We start from the raw sequence: 21,504 nt of genomic DNA on the forward strand, positions 1-21,504 counted from the left end.
TTATATGTCGATATTATTCTTTTTCATTCTCTTTCACTTTATTAGTTGTTACTGAGAACAAGTGATCGAGTATAAAATATGCTAAAAGGTGCCAACTAGACATCTTCAACTTATTTAATTGTTCATTATTGATAGGATAAGGAATAGATTTTGAGGGGTCGGATCTAGATAATGGAATGTAAATCAAGTTTAACAAAGATAAAAAAAAATCAATTTGGAGAAGATATGATGAACATTCTCGGGAATTTATCAAGAATAATATTAGGTTGAAGAAGAATATTTATACCACTTTTGCGGAATCTCTGAGGTTCTTTGAACTAAATATCATATGGAAAACAAGGAATCTACAGTGGAACCACGTGGAGATTATATATAGCTCTTTCATGAAAAAGTTATCCCTTGAACTGTGTTTAGATGAATTTATGCGAAATATTTAAAAATATATCAGAGTGCTATAAATATACCTAGTATGTTGATTGAACAAGGACTTAAATATAATACTTCCTCCTTCCTAAGATAAACGACTCGCTTCTTGTTTGCACTCGTTTTGGAAAAAATAATAGTACTATAAAATAATTGAAGTGGAGAAAAAGTAAAGTAAGAGTAAGAATTATGTAGAGAAAACTCTCTTCTACACAATTCTCTCTCTTACTTTACTCTCTCTCCACTCTAACTATTTTATATCATTTTTCTAAAACAAGGCAAAAAAATAGCGAGTCGCTTATCTAGGGACGGAGGGAATAGTACAATTCTGAGATTTAAGGCGTGAGTTTTGAAAATGAGTAAGAGGTGAATTTAATTTAAGAAAGCATCATGTGCTAGCTACCACGAGCCAAAATTAGCTAATTATTAAAGGACATTTATAACTCGTACCCCAATTCATACCACACACATCTATCAGTCTACCACGTTATTTTCCCTAAATTATTGTATCAGACTATAACTCCTTCAACTCCATACATCTTCTATTACCTTAACTCCAATAGTATCAATGTTAATTGTTTTAATATCACCTACTCACAAAATTAAATAACAATAAAATAAATAAATTACTCTATTTAAAAATCATAAAAATATAATGTGATTCTATTAGTATTTATAGAGTTTGAAAATTACCAATACCAAAAAGTAGATGATTAAAGTTCCTAAAATTTAGTACACTAATTCTATACCCAAAAAAAATTACATAACCCTGAACCACACTTAGGGGTGGGTAAAACTATTGAAATACCATTTTAACCATGCTAAAAATTCATTATTTTCGGTATACTACAATTTTCGATACGATATGGTATCTTTCGATACAATAAGCGTAAATATTTTCACATGTTGTGGTATATCAAACATATGGATATACCGAAATTACGGGTAGATACAAAATATGATGTATCTATCGGTATGAATAAATACCAAAAGTCCAATATATACAACATATTCGATATATACCGATCATATATATTTATATTATAATTATAGGGTGATAGGGGTTAAATAAATCCATTTTTATATCAAAAGACATAACTAGATGATGCGTATTTTAGAGTATCTGATTCAATTCACACAAGATATCAAGTTTAATTAATTAACTCTAATAATACTACGATACTGCAAGATTATAGCGTCGTTAGTAGTATTTCAAGTGTCGATCCACAGGGAGGTAGAAGATTGTTTAAAACTTAAAAACTTAAAAAGATGTAGCATAAAGATTTGATTTTTGGTTTTGAAAGATGTTGACAAAATAAAGCTACAAGTTAACTAAAGAAAGACTATTCAAAAGAGAAAATACGCCACTCCAAGTTGCTCACTAAGCTTGTATTGTTCTACACCTATATAACGAAACATATGAAGGGATTAAAACATCAACCTAATCACATACACTGAACATGTACACGATGAGTAGTTCACAATTAGCTGAACACATAACCTATGAACCAATTTTCAATGTTTATAAACTCTTGCGGAAGCGCTGGAGAAATATACATCTACTATGATCACCTACTTAATCCACTATCAAAATATCGTCTGAACAATTCTAATTCAATAGCATACCAACAATCAAACATTCCTAAACTATGTTAAAGAGACAATAGCAAAGGAAAGAACAACACTACATTATTAGCCAAAAACATAGTGTATAAACATTAAGCACATTGTTGGTAACAAACACATGAGTTCAAAGGTGTAGAAACATCCATACAAAGCCTAGATTACAACTTGGAGCAACATTGAGAGTTTAGCCTAAACACATGGTGGAATTTGCAATAAAACCCATAGGAATCATGCTCTCGATGAGTGGAATTGGGATGTGGAGACGGATCGTCGGAATGTTGGCCAGAATTTCTTCCTTCTCTTCTTCCTCCTCTCTTTCTCTCTTTTCCTCTCTCTTTTCTCGTCCAAGAATGTCTGAATCCCCATCACCAAACCGCCTCCAAACTATATGAAAACTGAATTTGGAGGTTATTTCATCTTCGTACCCGGTCGGGTGGATTATTTATTGGGCATTAAATTCACCCGGCTGGGTGGCCAATTTTGAGGGCTTTCTGGAATTTTCGTGTTCTGAACATCATACCCGGCCGGGTGTAATTATTAGGCGTAAAATTCACCCGGCCGGGTGCCTCATTTTGAGAGGTTTCTGGACTCATGACGCAGACCGGGCAGTCTGCCAACTTGGGCATTTTGCACGACTTTTTCAGTGACATCCAAGCTTCATTCCATGTTTCGTTTCACCATTAATTCCTCTTCCTACACCATAAAATAAACTTTTGCAAGCATCAAACTATATAAATCATGTAGAGTTATGGGAATAAAAATGTACAATTTGATACGCATCACTAGATAAAACACGAAAGTCATTATTAGACACAACGGAGGTCATTGGTAGCTAATTTTTAGGTCATTTTAGAAAGAGTGGACTACGCAGGTCCCTGAATCATGTGTTTTGCACGCAAATGGTATCTAAACTTTAAAATTATCGTAGGTAGTCCCTGAACTAAGGTGTAATCACATTTTTTATACTTTTTTCACTATTCATCACAATTTTACACCAAAAATGCCCCCCAAAGGCATGAAGGGCATTTATGGACTTTCATATCTAGGTACTAGATATTTTCTTTATCTATCTCTATTACTCCCTCCGTCCCACTTTAGGAGTCTCGGTTGAGTTCGACACGGGTTTTAAGAAATATAAAGGAAAATTGGTGAAAAAAGATAGTGGATTGTGGGTCCTACTTTTATATATTAGTTTAATAATAAAATGTGAGTGGAAAAAGGTGAGTGGAATGTGGGGCCTATTACCAATTATGGAATATTCCAACCGGGACTCCTAAACTAGGACACTCAAAAGTAGTAAACCGGGACTCCTAAAGTGGGACGGAGGGAGTACTAAATATGATATTTTCAATCACTTTATGTAGGATCTTCTTTCTCTCTCTTTCTCTAAATTTTTTAGAAAGTAAAAAATTAAAATAAAAAATACTATAATGAAATTCTTAAATATAGAATATTTAAAATTATAAATTTAATTATCAAAATAACCTGTAGCTAAATTTGATTTTGATTCTGATTTGATTATTATTTTTAATATTTAAATATTTAAAATTAGGATTAATCAAAAATTAAAAATTTAGTGTTAATTAAAAAAACTAAACTTTTTAGAATTGAAAAAATAATCAAATCACAATCAAAATTAAATTTTGCTACAAATTATTTTAATAATTAAATTATAATTTTTCATTTTTATACTCCATCCGTCCCGCTTTAGCAGTCCCATTGACTTTTCTGCCCTCTTTTTGTAAAAATGATTAAAAATAGTTAAAGTGGAAAAATGGTAAAGTAAGAGAGACAATAATGTAGATAAGACTCTTCTCTATATTATTCTCTCTCTTAATTTACCATTTCTCCTCTTTAACTATTATTTATCATTTTTACAAAAAGAGGGCGGAAAAGTCAATGGGACTGCTAAATTCGGACAGAGGGAGTAATTAATATGTTTAAGAATTTTATACTATTTTTTATTTTAATTTTTTACTTTCTAAAAATTTTAGAGAAAGAGAGAGAAGATGATTTGTCATAAAGTAATTGAAAAACTGAAGTGCATAATACCATTATTTAATGTACTTAAACTATAAGAAAATATCATATTTAGGTATTACTAGAGAGAGAGATTTAGAGAAAATATCAAATCCAATACCTAGATTTAAAAGGACAAAAATGTCCTGCATGCCTTGGGGGCATTTTGGGTGTAAAATTGTGATGAATACCATAAATGTGATTACACCTTAGTTCAGGGACTACCCACGATATTTTTAAAGTTTAGGTACCATTTGCGTGCAAAACGCATAGTTCAGAGTCCATTTGCGTATTAGAAATGATGGGCTAAAATGATCTAAAATAACCTATGTACCAATTATAGTCGCGCGTGTTGATATGAGAATGACTTTTTATATGCTCAATTCCTTATAATTATATTATTAATATATGAGATATTGGCACCTAATATAATGTAATTTTCAAAAAATTCGGTTTTTCCCACGAACTTTGAAATTCGCAAATAATATCACTAACTTTACTCCGAATTTATTATTTCCCACCAATGAAAATATTCCGGCAAATAATATCATGGATTTTTTTTCGTAATTTGTTGATAACAACTTCAAGAGTTTCAAGATTTTCAATCATTGAGAATAGTTTTTCTTGAAGCACACCCTCCACATTTGTTCTTCAACATATTAATATAGCCGAAATTTTTTCACTGGTGGGAAATAATAAACTCATGGTAAAGTTCGTGATATTATTTGTCAATTTCAAAATTTGTGGGAAAAACCCAACTTTTTGAAAATTTCATAATATAAGTTGTCAATATCCCTTAATATATTTGTTAAAGAATTTATAATTTAAGTATAATTATATATTATAATTATGAACATAAGTATAACAGTATTATAGTGCGTCGTATCGTATTATGGTATACCAAAATACGATAAAATATACCACAGTAACGATACGTCAACGGTAGGCATACTTAGAGAACTCTCAAACGAATAAAAGGTCGAGTCCTGTAGAAAATTACCCACAACTAAGTAATTGTGTTCCAAAGTGTAATATAAAGTTATTTGGATAGGAAATAAAGATGGAATTTATTTCTTCAAAAAGTATCACTCGTAGCTTGTATATGTTTGTCACATATTGTATAAATGTATAACTAATAAGTTCATAAAAGAAAACCGATTCCGAATCGACCTCAAAATAGCATTTAAAATTTGGAATAGATCACAGGAAAACCGATTCCGAATCGACCTCAAAATAGCATTTAAAATTTGAAATAGATCACAGGCCCTATCTAGAAATAGATTATGCTACTCAGTACTCATGTCTAGGAGAATGAAAATCTAATCAAAATCATGTCAGTACTCATGTCTAGGAGAATGAAAATCTAATCAAAATCACGGCAATGAATAGTTTACTAATAAACATGCTATACTATTTCTTATAAAAAGAAGAAATAACATGCTGAATATACACAAATCGATTAAGATATACAAATCGATTAAGATTATACTAAGGTATTATTATGAAAAACAAAAAGTTAATAATAAGCTGGAATAGCTCAGTTGGTTAGAGCGTGTGGCTGTTAACCACAAGGTCGGAGGTTCAAGCCCTCCTTCTAGCGCCTAAATAATTATATTTTCATAAAATAGTTAAAAATTTTGTACCCCTTTACTTTATAGAGTTGGTGTTCAAAATATTTCTAAAACTCACTAGTTAAATAGAGCTAAATTTTGAAAATTGCTTAAATATTTATAATCACATTTTCGTCATACGAAAATCTACTACTTATTTTACTTCAGGTAATGTAGTTAATTAGAGCTAAAATTTACAAAATGGTTAAATATTTATCTCACATTTTCTTCCTACAAAAATGTACTGTTTCTATTTTTCTTTCTAGTAATGTAGTCTAATAGAGACAAAATTTACACAATTCTTAAATACTTATTGTATCTCATTTTCCTCCTACAAAAATCTACTGCTTTTACTTTCATGATTGTTCTTCATTTTTCATCCGATTTTTTTTAACTACTAATATATTACACTATGATATTTTAATTACCTTTTTATAAATAGTGTGATTTTCATTCATAGCTTGCAATAATGTGTAACATTGACATTTTAAAATTTTAATTTTTTACCTTTTCATAATGTAGTTTTAGAAATATAGTAATATACTTCTATATAATAAGAAATGAAAATTTTAATAGAATGACATAAGACCTAGGCTCTACTATGGATGACCTAAGTGACTCAAATCCCAAATAAAGGTTCCCAATTCTGAAAGAAAGGGCTTGGGCACAGCACATGAGAAATAAGTTTACATTTGAACTATATTACATCTTCAAAATTAAACCAAATTAGAGAAGCCGGTGATCGAAACTGAAAAGAGTTATAAATATTGCTCGAATTATAAAATACAAGCAAATAAGTATAACAACTCGATGGCGCTTTCATTCAATCCATCCAAACAGGATGTTGCAGGAGCAGCTGAGTGCCGGTGCCAGTGCTGTTTAAGAAGTACAAACAGAAACACTAAAACGAATGCTCGTCGTCTTCCAGTGCATTGTAAATCATCCTACATCATATAAAAATTCGGTTTAAGAAGTTAATCTTTAAAATATCGGATAATACTGGGGGAGGAGACAGTTGCAGAGTTCGGTTACCAGAACAAACACATGAAGAGAAGAAGTATGATATAACCAAGCTTGAAAAGTCTCTCCTTCTTTTCCCAGTTTAACAAGTTGAAGATTTCAGTTACATCTACAAGATGCTGTCTTCGCTGGTACCTGATTAAACATTTTCATAAACAAACAATAACTTCAGTTGAAGGTCTATTTGACCTATAACAAACTTTCATGACCAATATGAAATGATGCATCAGAGTAAAAAAGGTGCAAGAATTATTTTTGATAATAAAAACTCCATATAATCAATAAATATCGACAAAATATGGGCAAAGTACTATGAAAACTATAATAAAGACAATAATCACTTGGAGAACATTAACCTCCCAAATCAACCACCAACCAATGTTGTACTCATGCCAAACCCTCCTCCAGCTTCCTTCCCGAAAACGAGAAAACATAAAATAATTGATTCTATGGACCTTGATAGATGAACATGTTCAGTTTCAGTTTAGGGTCTTGGTCACATAAAAAGCAACTCTATGAGTTCAAGTTACTTTGTTAATGACGAACGACAAGGACATAGTTAGTTGCTAGATATTATCACGACTCACGGCTATGCTCTACTGTTTTCACCAATCAACCAAGCCAAAAAGTTTTCTCCAATCAACCTAGACAAAATCCTTCACTATCACTCTAATTTAATTTAACCTCTGAAAAATATACAAATACGTTAGAGAAAATAAGAACATGTAAACAAATTAAGTTCTTAAAACCTACTAAGATGGGACCATATGGCACCCCAGTGTGTCAACTGCATATTCATTTCTGCAGCTGCCCCCCTGCATCAACTAGGTACACCTTCACAACCACAAGGTAATGCCAGATTTCAAGCTTAAGGTATTAAGGTATATGTGACATGCATTTTTTATCATATGTCTCTTATGAGATAGTAATAGCGTTGAGGATCCTTTAGGAGATATGCTTGGATAGTCGTGAGGGGTTAGGATAGGATAGTTGTTCTTGTGAGATCAGCTGCGTAAAACAAAGTTTCTAAAGTGAGTTGCTCCAAATTATGCTTTTCAATTCCATTTGAGGAATAATATTATCACCTTTTTTCTGTTTTTCTAATCTCTCGTTCACAACTTTCCAAATGATTGGAGAACCAGGAAGGAGATAAAAATTGCAGCCATTGCCAATAAAATATTACTGATTTTCCTTTTATGAGTTTATAGAGGTAGAGTAAATATTAAAGGAAGTTGAAAGAATTCATGTCTAGTAGTAAATCAAAATATTGATGCTGATCACTTAATTTTGCAATTTCAGAATGAAGCAGAAGCATAAGAACCTTACAGTCTCACGTTGTAGTACAGGTATGGGACACAGAGAAGTGACATAAACCAATGTCCGGTGACAAGGAAGAGGAAGCAGAGAACTCCTTGTGTGATGAACTCCGGTAAAACTACTCGGTTTATTCGAGATGCTGAGTCATACGGATTGATGTAATCAAATTCTAAATCCGCCAAACACATAAGCTGCAATTAAATGTGGAATAGGGTTAAAGAATACCATGCAGTTTACGAATTAAGACAGTGCACAAACTTCAGAAAGAAGCCCTAGAACAACACAGTCTATAATATTAAAAGATAAACAACAGATGATAAATTATCCCCTGTGAAGCTACAGTACAAGATCAAAGTTGTGCTCGTATTCTCTTCAGTTTCTCAAACTGTATATAGTGGTAGCTATTGGTTGCAATTAATATTTGTCGTAGTTGTGATGTTTCTGGATTCAGAATCGGGCATCAAGCCTTGGTCATTCGAACATACAAATGTGAGCAATACCACTAGCTACAATCAAAAGAGAAAGACTCATATGCAAGATGCCAAGATCATAAATTACCCAACTTGTACCGAATCTGAAGTCTGACACGAATTTGTAAGCTATACATTCTTCAGATTCAAGACCTTCATAAGTCCTTTAGTCGTTACTAGTTTATTAATTAGATCCTGAATCCAAAAGGTTAACTAACACAGACGAAATTAAGATTATTTTTACAAAATACTACTACTACTACTAATTAAAACTTAGCAGGTTGTGTAAAACTCAATTTTTTGTAGGATTAAATAGTCCTGATAGGCTTAACATGAAGCTCCTCAATCCTCATTCCTCAGCACAGAAAGCTCTCAAATTTCAAATAAAATTAACACTCCAATCCTAGATTTCTGAACAAAAGGACCAAGCAAATATCCCCAAAATCAAAGAAGGCACGATCTCGCTAACTGCACATTGAAGAAAAATCCAAAAATATGTAAATAGAGAAATAAGGTATTGATGATGGATGATAACCTGGAATACGATCATAACGAGGAGAGCAATGAGTATGAAGAAGAAGAGCAACCATGCCAACACCTCTTTCATATCCTTATCTCTTCCTTAAGAGTTCTGTTTCCCTAAAATTAAACGCAGTGGTTTAGAAATAGAAAGGAGTGGAGCGCCAGGTGCGCAGTGCACCGTGGAGCTTTCACAAGAGACGAATCTCCGCCGGCGAAATAAATGACCGAAATCGAAACCCTTTCGGCGGAGGAAAAACGACAAAGTCAACCAAGTGGAATTTTCAGGTACCTACTTCGGATGTTACTTTTGCTTTAAAATTTTCATTTTATTATAGATTTATAACTAGGGGTGGATATATTTATGAACTTTTTTAAAGTTCAGTAACTTTAAAATTGACAAATAATTTGACCTGAGTTTGTTATTTCTTATTAATGAAAAAATTTTGGTAAATAATATCATGATATAAATTTTTTTCATAATTTATCGACAATAACTTCGAGAGCTTCAAATTTTTTAATTACACGCTCCAAAATTGTTATTCAACCTATTAATATATTTGGAATTTTTTCATTAATAGGAAATAACAAACTCAGGATAAAGTTCGTGATATTATTTGTCAGTTTCAAAGTTAGTTGAAAAAACCCAATTTTTTGAGAGTTCCATGATATTAGATGTCAATATCCCGATTTATAATTAAGGATAGTTCGGTAAGGTATACTTCATCGAAATCACCATACCGTATATTTTACTGAAAATTTGGTATGAGAAAAAAGTATACATTTACCTTGCCAAACTTTATAGTACACCGAATTTTCAGTATGACGAATTCCAATACTTATACCGTACCTCATTTCCGATGTGTTGTACCGAAATTCGGTATATCAGATTTTCAAGATCAATGAGAAAATAATACTCACTCCGTCCCAAGATAAGTGAGCAATAACTTTTCAGCACGGGATTTAAGGAAATAAGGTTTTGTTAGTAAAGTGGAAAGTGAATAAACTAAGGGTGTGTTTGATAGCCAAGGAAAACCAAGAAAAACCAAGAAAAAGATCCCTTTCCTAGGCTTTTCTAATGTTTGATACATTTTCAATTTTGGAGCAGAAGCCCGCTAAATAACCCGGCCCGCAATGGCCCAAGAATGTAAACCACTATTTCGCACGAAACTTATCGGTGAAGAAGCTGAGGTTTGTTTTCCAGCTTTTAAATTTGGGTCAAGAAAATAAATGCCTTCCAAAATTATCCCTCTCATGCTCAATTCTCTCTTCTCTTCCCCTATTCTCTTTCATTTCGTTCGATCTGCAGAGTTCCAAACTTCTCTTCCCTCTCTCTCTTTGATAATTGGTTAGATTTGCAGCACCACTTCCTTTTTGCTCTTTGATTTCCCGTCGGAATTGTAGCATCACTACACCATCTCTTCCCTTTTCCTCTTTGCTTTTCGGTCATGGAGGCGCAGCACCACACCACACCACACGAATTTAAGACATCAATTTCAATTACTACGAATTTATCTCTCTAAATTGGCTGTCTGTTTTTGTGCAGCACCACTCTAGAAGATTTATTCACACAGAGGGTTCTTTTTCTCCATCTTTGAAGAACTGTATTGCTGTCAATTTGGTGGAATTACAAACATTGCAGGTAACCCTAATTTCAAGACTCCAACTTGTGTTTTTTCTGGCTCGTTTTTTACTGGACTGTCATGGTTAAATCTTGTTTCATGTTTACAAAAAATTATTCAAGTTAAGGTTTTTTTAGTATGAATTGGTGCCATATTTAAATTTAGAGAATTTGTTTATTTAATTTAATTCTGCTCTGTCCAAAGAAATAAATGTTCCAGCTTAGATTATAATTGCTAAATCTATCATCTGAGACCTTTGAATAGTTATCGAAATACTAAGACCAAACATTTTAGGTATTGAGGCCGAACTATTGTGTTTTTATTTTTCTTCTTATTCTGATTTCTGGTTTCGGTTTGTGAACTGTTCAGCCATTATTTAGCATGAATTGGGTTTTTGAGCAAGAATTGGGTTTTGGAGGTTATTTAATTGGGCCACAATTTTCAGTGTTGTTTTGGTTTAGATTTCCAGCAAGATTTGACAGACATTCATCATATAATTGGTTGCCAATTTTTATTTTTTGGTTATGTGGATGATGGGTATTTATGCAGCAATGTATCTGGTGGTCTTCATTTTTGTAGTCGCTCAATATGTAGATGTTATTTATCTGTATATATGTGCTCAGTAATGGACATGTTTTGCTTGATTAATACATATGCATAATTAGAGCCTACATGTAATTCATGCAAATTTTAATATTTGTATTGTTCACATAGTTTTAACTGCAATGTTTTATAGCTTTGTAACAGTACAGAGTATTTTTTACGCGGAATCTCATCAAATATAATTATGACTAAGCGTTCATTGTCCGACGAGGAAATCTTCTTACTACTTGAAGACATACTACAAAAGCATCACACACGGACCATGATCATTATCTGGGAATACTTGAAACTTCACAATGGTTCAAATCGGATTATAAAGAACCACATACGGCGTTCATTTCGCCGTTTGGCCCGTATACCTACACAGGTCCGTCGTCTTACTAGATTGACAAGTCTTACTGATCGGGACTGTATAAATAATCTACGCATGGACCGGAATTGTTTTGGGAGACTATGTATTCTTCTTAGAGAAGGAGCTGGGTTGGTAGATGGATCATTTGTTAAAGTAGAGGAACAAGTGGCTATTTTCTTATGTGTTTTATCACATCACGAAAAGAACCGGGTGGTTAGTTTTGAATTTTGGCGGTCTGGTCAAACTGTTTCATACTATTTCCACGTCGTCCTCCGAGCCATCATACTGGTGCATAAAATGTTTATATCTAAGCCAACTCCGGTACCTGACAACAGTGTTGACCCTAGGTGGAAGTGGTTTAAGGTAAAATATCCTAAGATTTTCTCACATGAATACTATAGATTTTTCATATACCCTTGTTGTCTAGTGTTGTCTAATGTTCACTGATAACCCATGGGTGTGTTGATTTTCAGGGTTGCTTAGGTGCGTTAGATGGGACATATATTAATGTCCGAGTTCCATTGGCTGACAAGCCAAGATATCGAACTAGGAAAGGGCAAATAGCCACAAATACCTTGGCTGCGTGCACAAGGGACATGCGCTTTGTGTATGTTTTACCGGGTTGGGAGGGGTCAGCGGGTGATGCACGTATCCTACGAGATGCAGTTGCTCGTCCACATGGTATCAAAGTCCCCAAAGGTAATCCATGTGCCTGTCGTATAGGCAATAACTTGTTGTAGAATGTTCATCTATAAATTCCTTCAACGTAAACCATAACAAGTGGATTATGCACTTGTAGGTAACTATTATTTGTGTGACAACGGGTATGCAAATAGTGAAGGTTTTTTGACACCCTACAGAGGAGTTCGATATCATCTGCAGGAATGGGGACCAGACAGTGAGAGGCCCAAGAATCCTCGTGAAATGTTCAATATGCGACATACAAGTGCAAGGAACATAATTGAACGGGCTTTTTGTTGGTTCACGCAGCGGAAGAGCATGTAAATAAATCACATAATAATCAGATCTATTTAGCAGATTATTTAGACAAAATCTATTCGCGTAATTATCACATGTATCATGCTCATAACTTGAATTAATCATGCTTTAAGAATATTGAAAACCTAAAACATGCTTTTCTACGGAGTAGAATAATACCTAATTAATTCTCCAAAGAATTGAAGATGGCTAGCGACTTCTCCACGTGTAGCTTTAAGTACTAGACCACAAATCTTCTCTCTGGTTCCCGAACTGTACTCTAATATCAGTGTGGGCTGATCTTACTAGAATACTAGGACTTAAATAAAGAAGACAGAAGAAATCCTTTTTGGAATAGGACTCAAATTCGAAATCTCCTACAGCTGGGAGAGATCGAAATTTTCGAAAATTGCAATATGAGATATTGTGTATTTTCTGTCTCCTTTATTCTCCTATTTATATTAAGTTCCTTTTGGGCCCAGACAGGGATCTATGGAAGGCTTTGGATATGGGCTCATCCAATTTACTTTTTACTAATTAAATTGAACCCACAATTTAATATAAGTTATAATTGGAATATTACGAGCAGCCACTACAGAAGTAATATTGAACTCTCCCCATCCAAATCCGAAATTATAAGTAATCCGGGTTTCCGTTTATCTTTCATTTCCCGTGCTTAAGATTAATATGTCCATTAATTAATTAATGTCTGCTATTGACTTAATTAATTAACTTCTTATTAATTCCAAGAGTGGACTTAGCATGAAACACTCATTTATTATTCATAGAGTAATCATACTCCAACTAGCTAGGTTCCGAATAATAAAACTTAGTTTCGCGCTCCTCTTGAGGACATTATCAAACGAGACTCACCTCGTGCACGATTCAATATAATAGCAATCCTAGCACCGCTAGATATCGATCACCACTGCCCAATATATCAGGATAATTGGGCTACGAAAAACCCGCACCATTTGATAAGTCAAAGCAATGCATAATCAATACCGTATGCTCAATGCTAACCTACATTGATTAAGAAATAAATATTTATCAAGACCTCGCCTTTCAGTAGATAGCCCAAGGCAAGTCTTGCTGTTAGATCCGTTCAGTGCTATACCACACCAATGTCATCTTATTTCAGTAAGGCTTAGAAATATACGGACTGACATTGCAACCTTTCTCGATGGGTAGTCTAATTCCATCTAGGTTGTGAAATTCATATTTTTCTTTGTTTAGAACTGACCGTATTACCTTAAAGTGGACGACGCCCACAACCGGTCTACTAAAACAAAGACTTAGACTTTGTTAAGTTAACTTATACATTTAAACATGCATTAACATCCATTAAATGTAAAACATAACAACATTATGACAAAAATAATCTGTTTTATTCATTGGAAAATAAAATAAGAGTTTTACAGTATTCAATCACTCGAAACGTGATTTCTAGTATACAAACTCTAACAATCTCCCACTTATACTCAAAACACTTTCGAGTATACAAAATGTGCTAACGTCTAAATCTCCCACTTATACTGAAAGCGGATTGAGGTCTTGAATTAGTCGAACTCCCATTCCTTCAACATGGCTTTCATACGGCTTTACCGCTAACGCCTTCGTGAAAGGATCTGCCAGGTTGTTTTCTGACTCAATCTTGACCACTTGTATGTCTCCTCTCTGCACTATATCTCGAATGATATGATGCTTCCTCTCTATGTGCTTGCTCGCCTTATGAGCCCGTGGTTCCCTCGAATTTGCCACAGCACCAGAGTTATCACAATAAACGGTGATGCGCTTGGGCATATTCGTAACCACACCTAAGTCCAGAAGGAAGTTCTTAAGCCATACAGCCTCCTTTGCAGCCTCCGAAGCGGCTACATACTCGGCTTCCATGGTAGAGTCTGCAATGCATTTCTGCTTTACACTCTTCCAAACTATAGCTCCACCTCCTAAGGTAAACACATATCCGGAAGTTGATTTTCTCGAATCCAGATCAGCCTGAAAGTCTGAATCTGTATATCCTAAAGGACAGAGCTCGGCTGCATTGTAAACTAGAACATAGTCCTTAGTCCGATTAAGGTACTTGAGTATGTTCTTTACGGCAGTCCAATGTCCTTGGCCGGGATTTGATTGATATCTTGCTACCATGCCAACAGCAAAGCAGATATCGGGTCTAGTACAAAGCATAGCATACATGAGACTACCAACTGCCGAGGCATATGGTATTCTTCTCATCTCTGCTATCTCAGATGCTGTCTTAGGACACATCTCTTGAGACAACTGGATGCCATGTCTAAAAGGTAGGAAACCTTTCTTGGCATCTTGCATGCTAAAGCGTCTAAGTACCGTTTCGATGTAAGATTCTTGGGATAAGCACAACATTTTCTTACCTCGGTTCCTAAGAACCTTGATACCGAGAATGTGTCCCGCATCACCCATATCTTTCATCTCGAACTGGCTGGACAACCAAGTTCGCACTGATGACAACATCTTTTTATTGTTTCCAATTAGAAGAATGTCATCTACATACAAAACTAAGAACACAACATTTCCTTTTTCAACCTTCTTATACACGCAGCTTTCATTAGGGCATTTTTCGAATCCAAACTTTTGAACAGTTTGATCGAAACACTGGTTCCATGATCTAGATGCTTGCTTGAGACCATAAATGGCCTTCTTAAGCTTCCAAACCATGTGTTCCTTGCCCTTCACTACATAGCCTTCGGGTTGTTCCATGTAGATGGTCTCCTCAAGACTCCCGTTTAGAAACGCAGTCTTAACGTCCATCTGCCATACTTCCCAATCCATGTAAGCTGCTATAGACAAAAGTATACGGATCGATTTGAGCATGGCCACTGGGGAGAAGGTCTCATCGTAATCGATACCTTCCTTTTGGGTATACCCCTTAGCCACTAGTCTTGCCTTGAAGACTTTAACTCGTCCATCGGGTCCACGTTTACGTTTGTATATCCACTTGCTCCCAATGGCAGTACAGCCTTCGGGTAGGACAGACAAATCGTAGACGTCTTTGTCTAACATAGATTGTAGTTCCGAATCCATTGCTTTCACCCATTCGCAATGATCGACATCAGCCTGCGCCTCTGCAAAATTCCAGGGATCCAGTACATTGCTGTCCGAGGAGTGATCCATACACTCACCCAAACCAATGTATCTATCGGGCTCATGAGAGACCCTCCCACTGCGGCGCGGCACTACAATATCTGGAGTATTAGTTGAAGTTTCTGGAATTGTTGTTACACTTGGTAATTGTTCTTGGTTAATGGAAGTTGAAACTTGAGTTAGCTCTTCTAGAGCAATCTCACTGCTGGACTTATGATTCATTACATAGTCTTCCTCTAAGAATGTGGCATGAGTGCTCACAATCACTTTCTGATCTCTGAGACTATAGAATTCATAAGCTTTCGTTCCTCTAGGGTATCCTATAAACACGCAAACCTCAGTCCTAGATTCCAGCTTAGTTGGATCCTTTTCCAATACATGAGCCGGACACCCCCATACTCTGAGATGTTCTAGATTGGGCTTACGCCCATTCCACAACTCATATGGGGTAGTAGGAACAGATTTAGAAGGTAAGACGTCTAAGAGATAGTTTGCAGAAAGCAAAGCATGACCCCAAAACGAAACAGGTAACCGTGCATAACTCATCATCGATCTGACCATATTTAATAAGGTCCTATTCCTTCTTTCAGCCACGCCATTCTGCTGGGGTGTGCCCGGCGCAGTCGTTTGGGATTCAATCCCAGCTACCGATAAATAGTCCAAAAACTCGGCACTTAGGTATTCGCCTCCGCGATCAGATCGCAGGCATTTGATACTCTTACCATGTTGCGTCTCTACTTTAGCCTTAAACTCCTTGAACTTGTCAAAAGTTTCAGACTTGTAGCGCATCAAATAGATGTATCCGATTTTCGAGTAGTCATCTGTAAAGGTGACGAAATATCGAAAACCGCCCCTTGCCTCGGTTGACATTGGTCCACACACATCAGTATGAATGAGCTCAAGTACTTCTTTGGCCCTATTCCCCTTTGATCTAAAAGATCTCTTAGTCATCTTGCCTTCGAGACAGGACTCACACTTCGAAAACGGTTCCTTCTCAAGACCTTTAATAAGATCTTGATCAACCATCGCATGAATCCTTCTTTCGTTGGCATGACCAAGTCTAAGGTGCCATAAGTACGTTTCATTCATTGAAGTTGAAGGTTCTTTTCTTTTCTTAGAAATTTTCGATGTAGCATTGAGTTCTGATTTACGTTGATTAAATTGTGTAGAAGTGATCGTGTACAGATTGTTTTCCATGATACCGCGACAGATATAAGAACCATCTTTCTTAATAACGCAATTGTCATTAAAAGAAATCGAATATCCATCATAAGACAATTTAGAAACTGAAATTAAATTTCTTCTAAAAGAGGGTATCAACAAAACATTCTTCAAAATCAAAAATCTATCACTAGAAAAACGTAAATAAACGTCTCCCACTGCAACGGCCGCCACTTTCGTAGCGTCGCCCAGCTGGACCTCTATCTCACGATCATGTAGCCGTCTTGTCACCTGCATCAAGTCAGGATCAAAACATATATGATCAGTTGCTCCAGTATCAATAACCCAAGTATGAGTAGATGTCAAAGCCAAACATGACTCGACTACTAGAGCATGGTGCATACCTGCAGCCTTGCCCTTTATAGGACAATCTGGCTTCCAATGACCTTTCTCTCCACACTTGAAGCATTTTCCAGTTTGCTTCTTGTCACCCCGCTGTTTCTTCTTTCCCTTAGCATTGTTGACTGCTACTTGGTTCGGTGCCTTTTTCTTTCCTCTTCTAGCCTTAGAGCCAGAGGAATTAGGCGCGATACTCATCATAGCTACTTTAGCTTGAACCATAAGGTCCTCCGCCGACTGAAGTTCAGTCAGCAACTCTGCTAAAGTATAATTCCGTTTGTTCATCTCAAAGTTGAGCTTGAACTGCTGGAAGCTAGGGGGAAGACTCTGAAGGATTATAGTAACCTGGGACTCGGGATCGATCGTCCCTCCCAATACCTCAATCTTGTTGAGGTGACTCATCATCTCGAGGACGTGTTGCCTCACAGACGAGCCTTCCTTCATAGACTTCGTCATGATACTCCGAAAGGCTTGAGACTTAGCCGTTCGATTCTGAGTACCAAAAAGATTTGCGAGATTTGTCATGATCTCGGCGGCAGTTTCCATGGCAGAATGCTGATGCTTGAGTACTGATGACATAGAAGCCAACATGTAGCACTTAGCCATCTCATTCGCCTTATGCCACCGTCTATGCGCATCTCGCAATGCTTGGCTGGCACTAGCAGCCGGGACAGCTGGGCGTGGAGTAGTGAGTACGAACTTGTACTCTTCTGCTGTGAGAACGATATCCAAGTTTTGTTTCCATTCGATGTAATTTTGGCCTTCGAGTTTGTTTTCTTTGAGAATGGCAGAAAGAGGATTAAAAGACATCTTGACGAATTTTATTGCACTGCAAACAGAAGATTTTACTATTTGTCATAAACTTATGTAAGGAAATTGAGTAGATTAACCATAAAACTTTTCAAAATCTTACAACAGCAAAATTAATAAATTGTATCCTCCTCAGGAGGTTAATACGCATTAAAATTTCGACAATTTACTGGTCACAACACCGACATATCAATAGCTTCCTCCTCTGGAGGTTGACATGTCAAATGCTTCCTAAGCACGACCACCTGGTTTAGCATTACAGTATTTTATTTCTACAACACACTCCCATAACAATGTTCATGTGTTGATAACAAAATCAAGCTATCTCATAAATTCCGATTGAACCCTGAAACTCGCAATTCCTTAGGATTATTGTCCCTACTCTGTAGGTGGCGATAATATTAGGAATCACTTTCTAGTTCACTCTATTCATTATTTGAGAAGTCCGCCCTTATGAACTTACTGTTTTCGTAGGATTATTGTCCCTACTCTGTAGGTGGCGATAATATTAGAAAATCAGCTTCACAAAATTTGGCAGTCCAACCGATGGAGACCATATATAAACCATTAGTTCATAATTATCGCTTAGATATTTGGGTTATGGTTTTAATTAATTATCCTTTAGCCTTAAGGCAGATTAAGACTAATTAAATTCTGTTGGTATTTAATTTACTGGATAATTAAATCTTTTATAATCTTTAATATCTTAATATAGAAACTATTAATCTAGAATTTAATTCTCATTCATGTCTTACTATAAGATATATCTAAAATAAAATACATTATTTATAATCTTAATTAGACATGAAAAATCAAATTCATATAATTTCCAAGTTCAAGATTAGGAAGAATATCAATTATATTATTTAATGTATTCTTATATATATCATATCTTATAATAGATTCTAGATATATATTATAATTAGGAAACTATTAAATTATTCTTATCTATATCATCTAGGATATAAAATATTCATAGATATAGAAAATAATCCAAATATTCCTAAAATCTAGGGAAATCTTCCCAAAATGTTTTATTTCATTAAATAATATTATTTTTAATGATATCTATTAATTAAACAATTAAATAATCATTAAAATAATCTTTCGTCAATTTCTAGAGATTCGAGGTTGGCACGAATCTACACAACGAAGATACGAAGATATCCCCGGAGATTCTCGCCGGGACGGCGTGTTCGCCCCCCGACGACCGCCGGAAAACCCGCGCCTTACGGCGCGCTCTTCCTTCTCCCTTCTTCCTCCCGGCGGACAACCGCCGAGATTTCACCCTCCGTCGTCGTCGAGCCAGAAGGCGCAGCCAGAGCCACGACCTCCCGGCGATCTCCCACTGCCCGACGAGCTCGCGCGCACCAGCAGCCGGCGGCTGCTCTCGGTTGCGCCTCGCTAGGGCTGGGTCGGCTAGGGTTTCGGTATTAGGGTTAGGGTTAGGGTTTTGCGAAGAAGACCGGCGCCTCGGTGGTTCTCGGACGAGCCACCGTGCCAGGCTTCCTCCGTCCGACGCGTCTGGTGCCGCCTGGGCTCGCGGTCTCGATCGGCGGCGCGCGCGAGCCCCTGCTCGCATGCGCGTCGCCGCGTGATCGCACGTCCTCGGCTCCTGTCGCGTCGCATCGCGTTTGATCGGGGCCGGCTAGGGTTTGGCGGGCTTGGCCGGTGGCGCGCGCGAGCCCTTGCTCGCCGGCGCGTCGCCCCATGCCCGTCGCCCTCGGCTCCCACTCGATTGGCAACCCTCTTCGATCGATCATAGCGCAATTCGTCCCGGCGCAAGCGCCGACGAATCGCACATCTAGTTCGTTCGAATAATTCAAGTTCTATGATTCGAATGTTCTTGAGTTCAACATGCATAAACATAAAAAATAAAAACACAAGAACATGCTTCGTAATCAATCAAGACATTCATACATGAATTTCGCGAAATTTAAATCCAAATAATCAGAGCCAAAGACTGGCTCTGATACCAATTGTTGGTTCACGCAGCGGAAGAGCATGTAAATAAATCACATAATAATCAGATCTATTTAGCAGATTATTTAGACAAAATCTATTCGCGTAATTATCACATGTATCATGCTCATAACTTGAATTAATCATGCTTTAAGAATATTGAAAACCTAAAACATGCTTTTCTACGGAGTAGAATAATACCTAATTAATTCTCCAAAGAATTGAAGATGGCTAGCGACTTCTCCACGTGTAGCTTTAAGTACTAGACCACAAATCTTCTCTCTGGTTCCCGAACTGTACTCTAATATCAGTGTGGGCTGATCTTACTAGAATACTAGGACTTAAATAAAGAAGACAGAAGAAATCCTTTTTGGAATAGGACTCAAATTCGAAATCTCCTACAGCTGGGAGAGATCGAAATTTTCGAAAATTGCAATATGAGATATTGTGTATTTTCTGTCTCCTTTATTCTCCTATTTATATTAAGTTCCTTTTGGGCCCAGACAGGGATCTATGGAAGGCTTTGGATATGGGCTCATCCAATTTACTTTTTACTAATTAAATTGAACCCACAATTTAATATAAGTTATAATTGGAATATTACGAGCAGCCACTACAGAAGTAATATTGAACTCTCCCCATCCAAATCCGAAATTATAAGTAATCCGGGTTTCCGTTTATCTTTCATTTCCCGTGCTTAAGATTAATATGTCCATTAATTAATTAATGTCTGCTATTGACTTAATTAATTAACTTCTTATTAATTCCAAGAGTGGACTTAGCATGAAACACTCATTTATTATTCATAGAGTAATCATACTCCAACTAGCTAGGTTCCGAATAATAAAACTTAGTTTCGCGCTCCTCTTGAGGACATTATCAAACGAGACTCACCTCGTGCACGATTCAATATAATAGCAATCCTAGCACCGCTAGATATCGATCACCACTGCCCAATATATCAGGATAATTGGGCTACGAAAAACCCGCACCATTTGATAAGTCAAAGCAATGCATAATCAATACCGTATGCTCAATGCTAACCTACATTGATTAAGAAATAAATATTTATCAAGACCTCGCCTTTCAGTAGATAGCCCAAGGCAAGTCTTGCTGTTAGATCCGTTCAGTGCTATACCACACCAATGTCATCTTATTTCAGTAAGGCTTAGAAATATACGGACTGACATTGCAACCTTTCTCGATGGGTAGTCTAATTCCATCTAGGTTGTGAAATTCATATTTTTCTTTGTTTAGAACTGACCGTATTACCTTAAAGTGGACGACGCCCACAACCGGTCTACTAAAACAAAGACTTAGACTTTGTTAAGTTAACTTATACATTTAAACATGCATTAACATCCATTAAATGTAAAACATAACAACATTATGACAAAAATAATCTGTTTTATTCATTGGAAAATAAAATAAGAGTTTTACAGTATTCAATCACTCGAAACGTGATTTCTAGTATACAAACTCTAACACTTTTG

At 36.0% G+C, this 21,504-nt stretch overlaps 1 protein-coding gene and 1 non-coding gene across 2 annotated transcripts; one reads left to right on the top strand and one right to left on the bottom strand.

Annotated features, from left to right (window-relative positions):
• Positions 1–5,594: 5,594 nt before the first annotated feature.
• On the top strand, positions 5,595–5,668 carry TRNAN-GUU (transfer RNA asparagine (anticodon GUU)). Its single transcript has one exon. It is a non-coding gene; the product is annotated as a tRNA-Asn (tRNA).
• A 625-nt stretch (positions 5,669–6,293) lies between these two features.
• On the bottom strand, positions 6,294–9,319 carry LOC125201489 (protein cornichon homolog 4-like). Its single transcript, XM_048099635.2, has 4 exons — positions 9,021–9,319; positions 8,025–8,206; positions 6,711–6,833; positions 6,294–6,622 (listed from the first exon to the last, which is right to left on the bottom strand). The coding sequence occupies exons 1-4, from the start codon at positions 9,090–9,092 to the stop codon at positions 6,580–6,582; spliced, it is 420 nt and encodes a 139-aa protein (XP_047955592.1). The 5' UTR covers positions 9,093–9,319; the 3' UTR covers positions 6,294–6,579.
• Between the last annotated feature and the right edge of the window lie 12,185 nt (positions 9,320–21,504).

This window comes from Salvia hispanica, chromosome 5 (genome assembly GCF_029641045.1).
Source record: "Salvia hispanica isolate PSC_SH4W2 chromosome 5, Shi_PSC_v1, whole genome shotgun sequence".
Lineage (NCBI taxonomy): Eukaryota > Viridiplantae > Streptophyta > Magnoliopsida > Lamiales > Lamiaceae > Salvia > Salvia hispanica.

What these genes read in the sequence shown, in the direction of transcription:
- LOC125201489 (XM_048099635.2), bottom strand. Translation starts at nt 9,092, where the DNA reads ATGAAAGAGGTGTTGGCATGGTTGCTCTTCTTCTTCATACTCATTGCT. An exon ending in TCGTTATGATCGTATTCCAG is followed by an intron (nt 8,207 to 9,020) that starts GTTATCATCCAT and finishes ATTTAATTGCAG; the next exon opens with CTTATGTGTTTGGCGGATTT. An exon ending in CTCTTCATGTGTTTGTTCTG is followed by an intron (nt 6,623 to 6,710) that starts GTAACCGAACTC and finishes TATATGATGTAG; the next exon opens with GATGATTTACAATGCACTGG.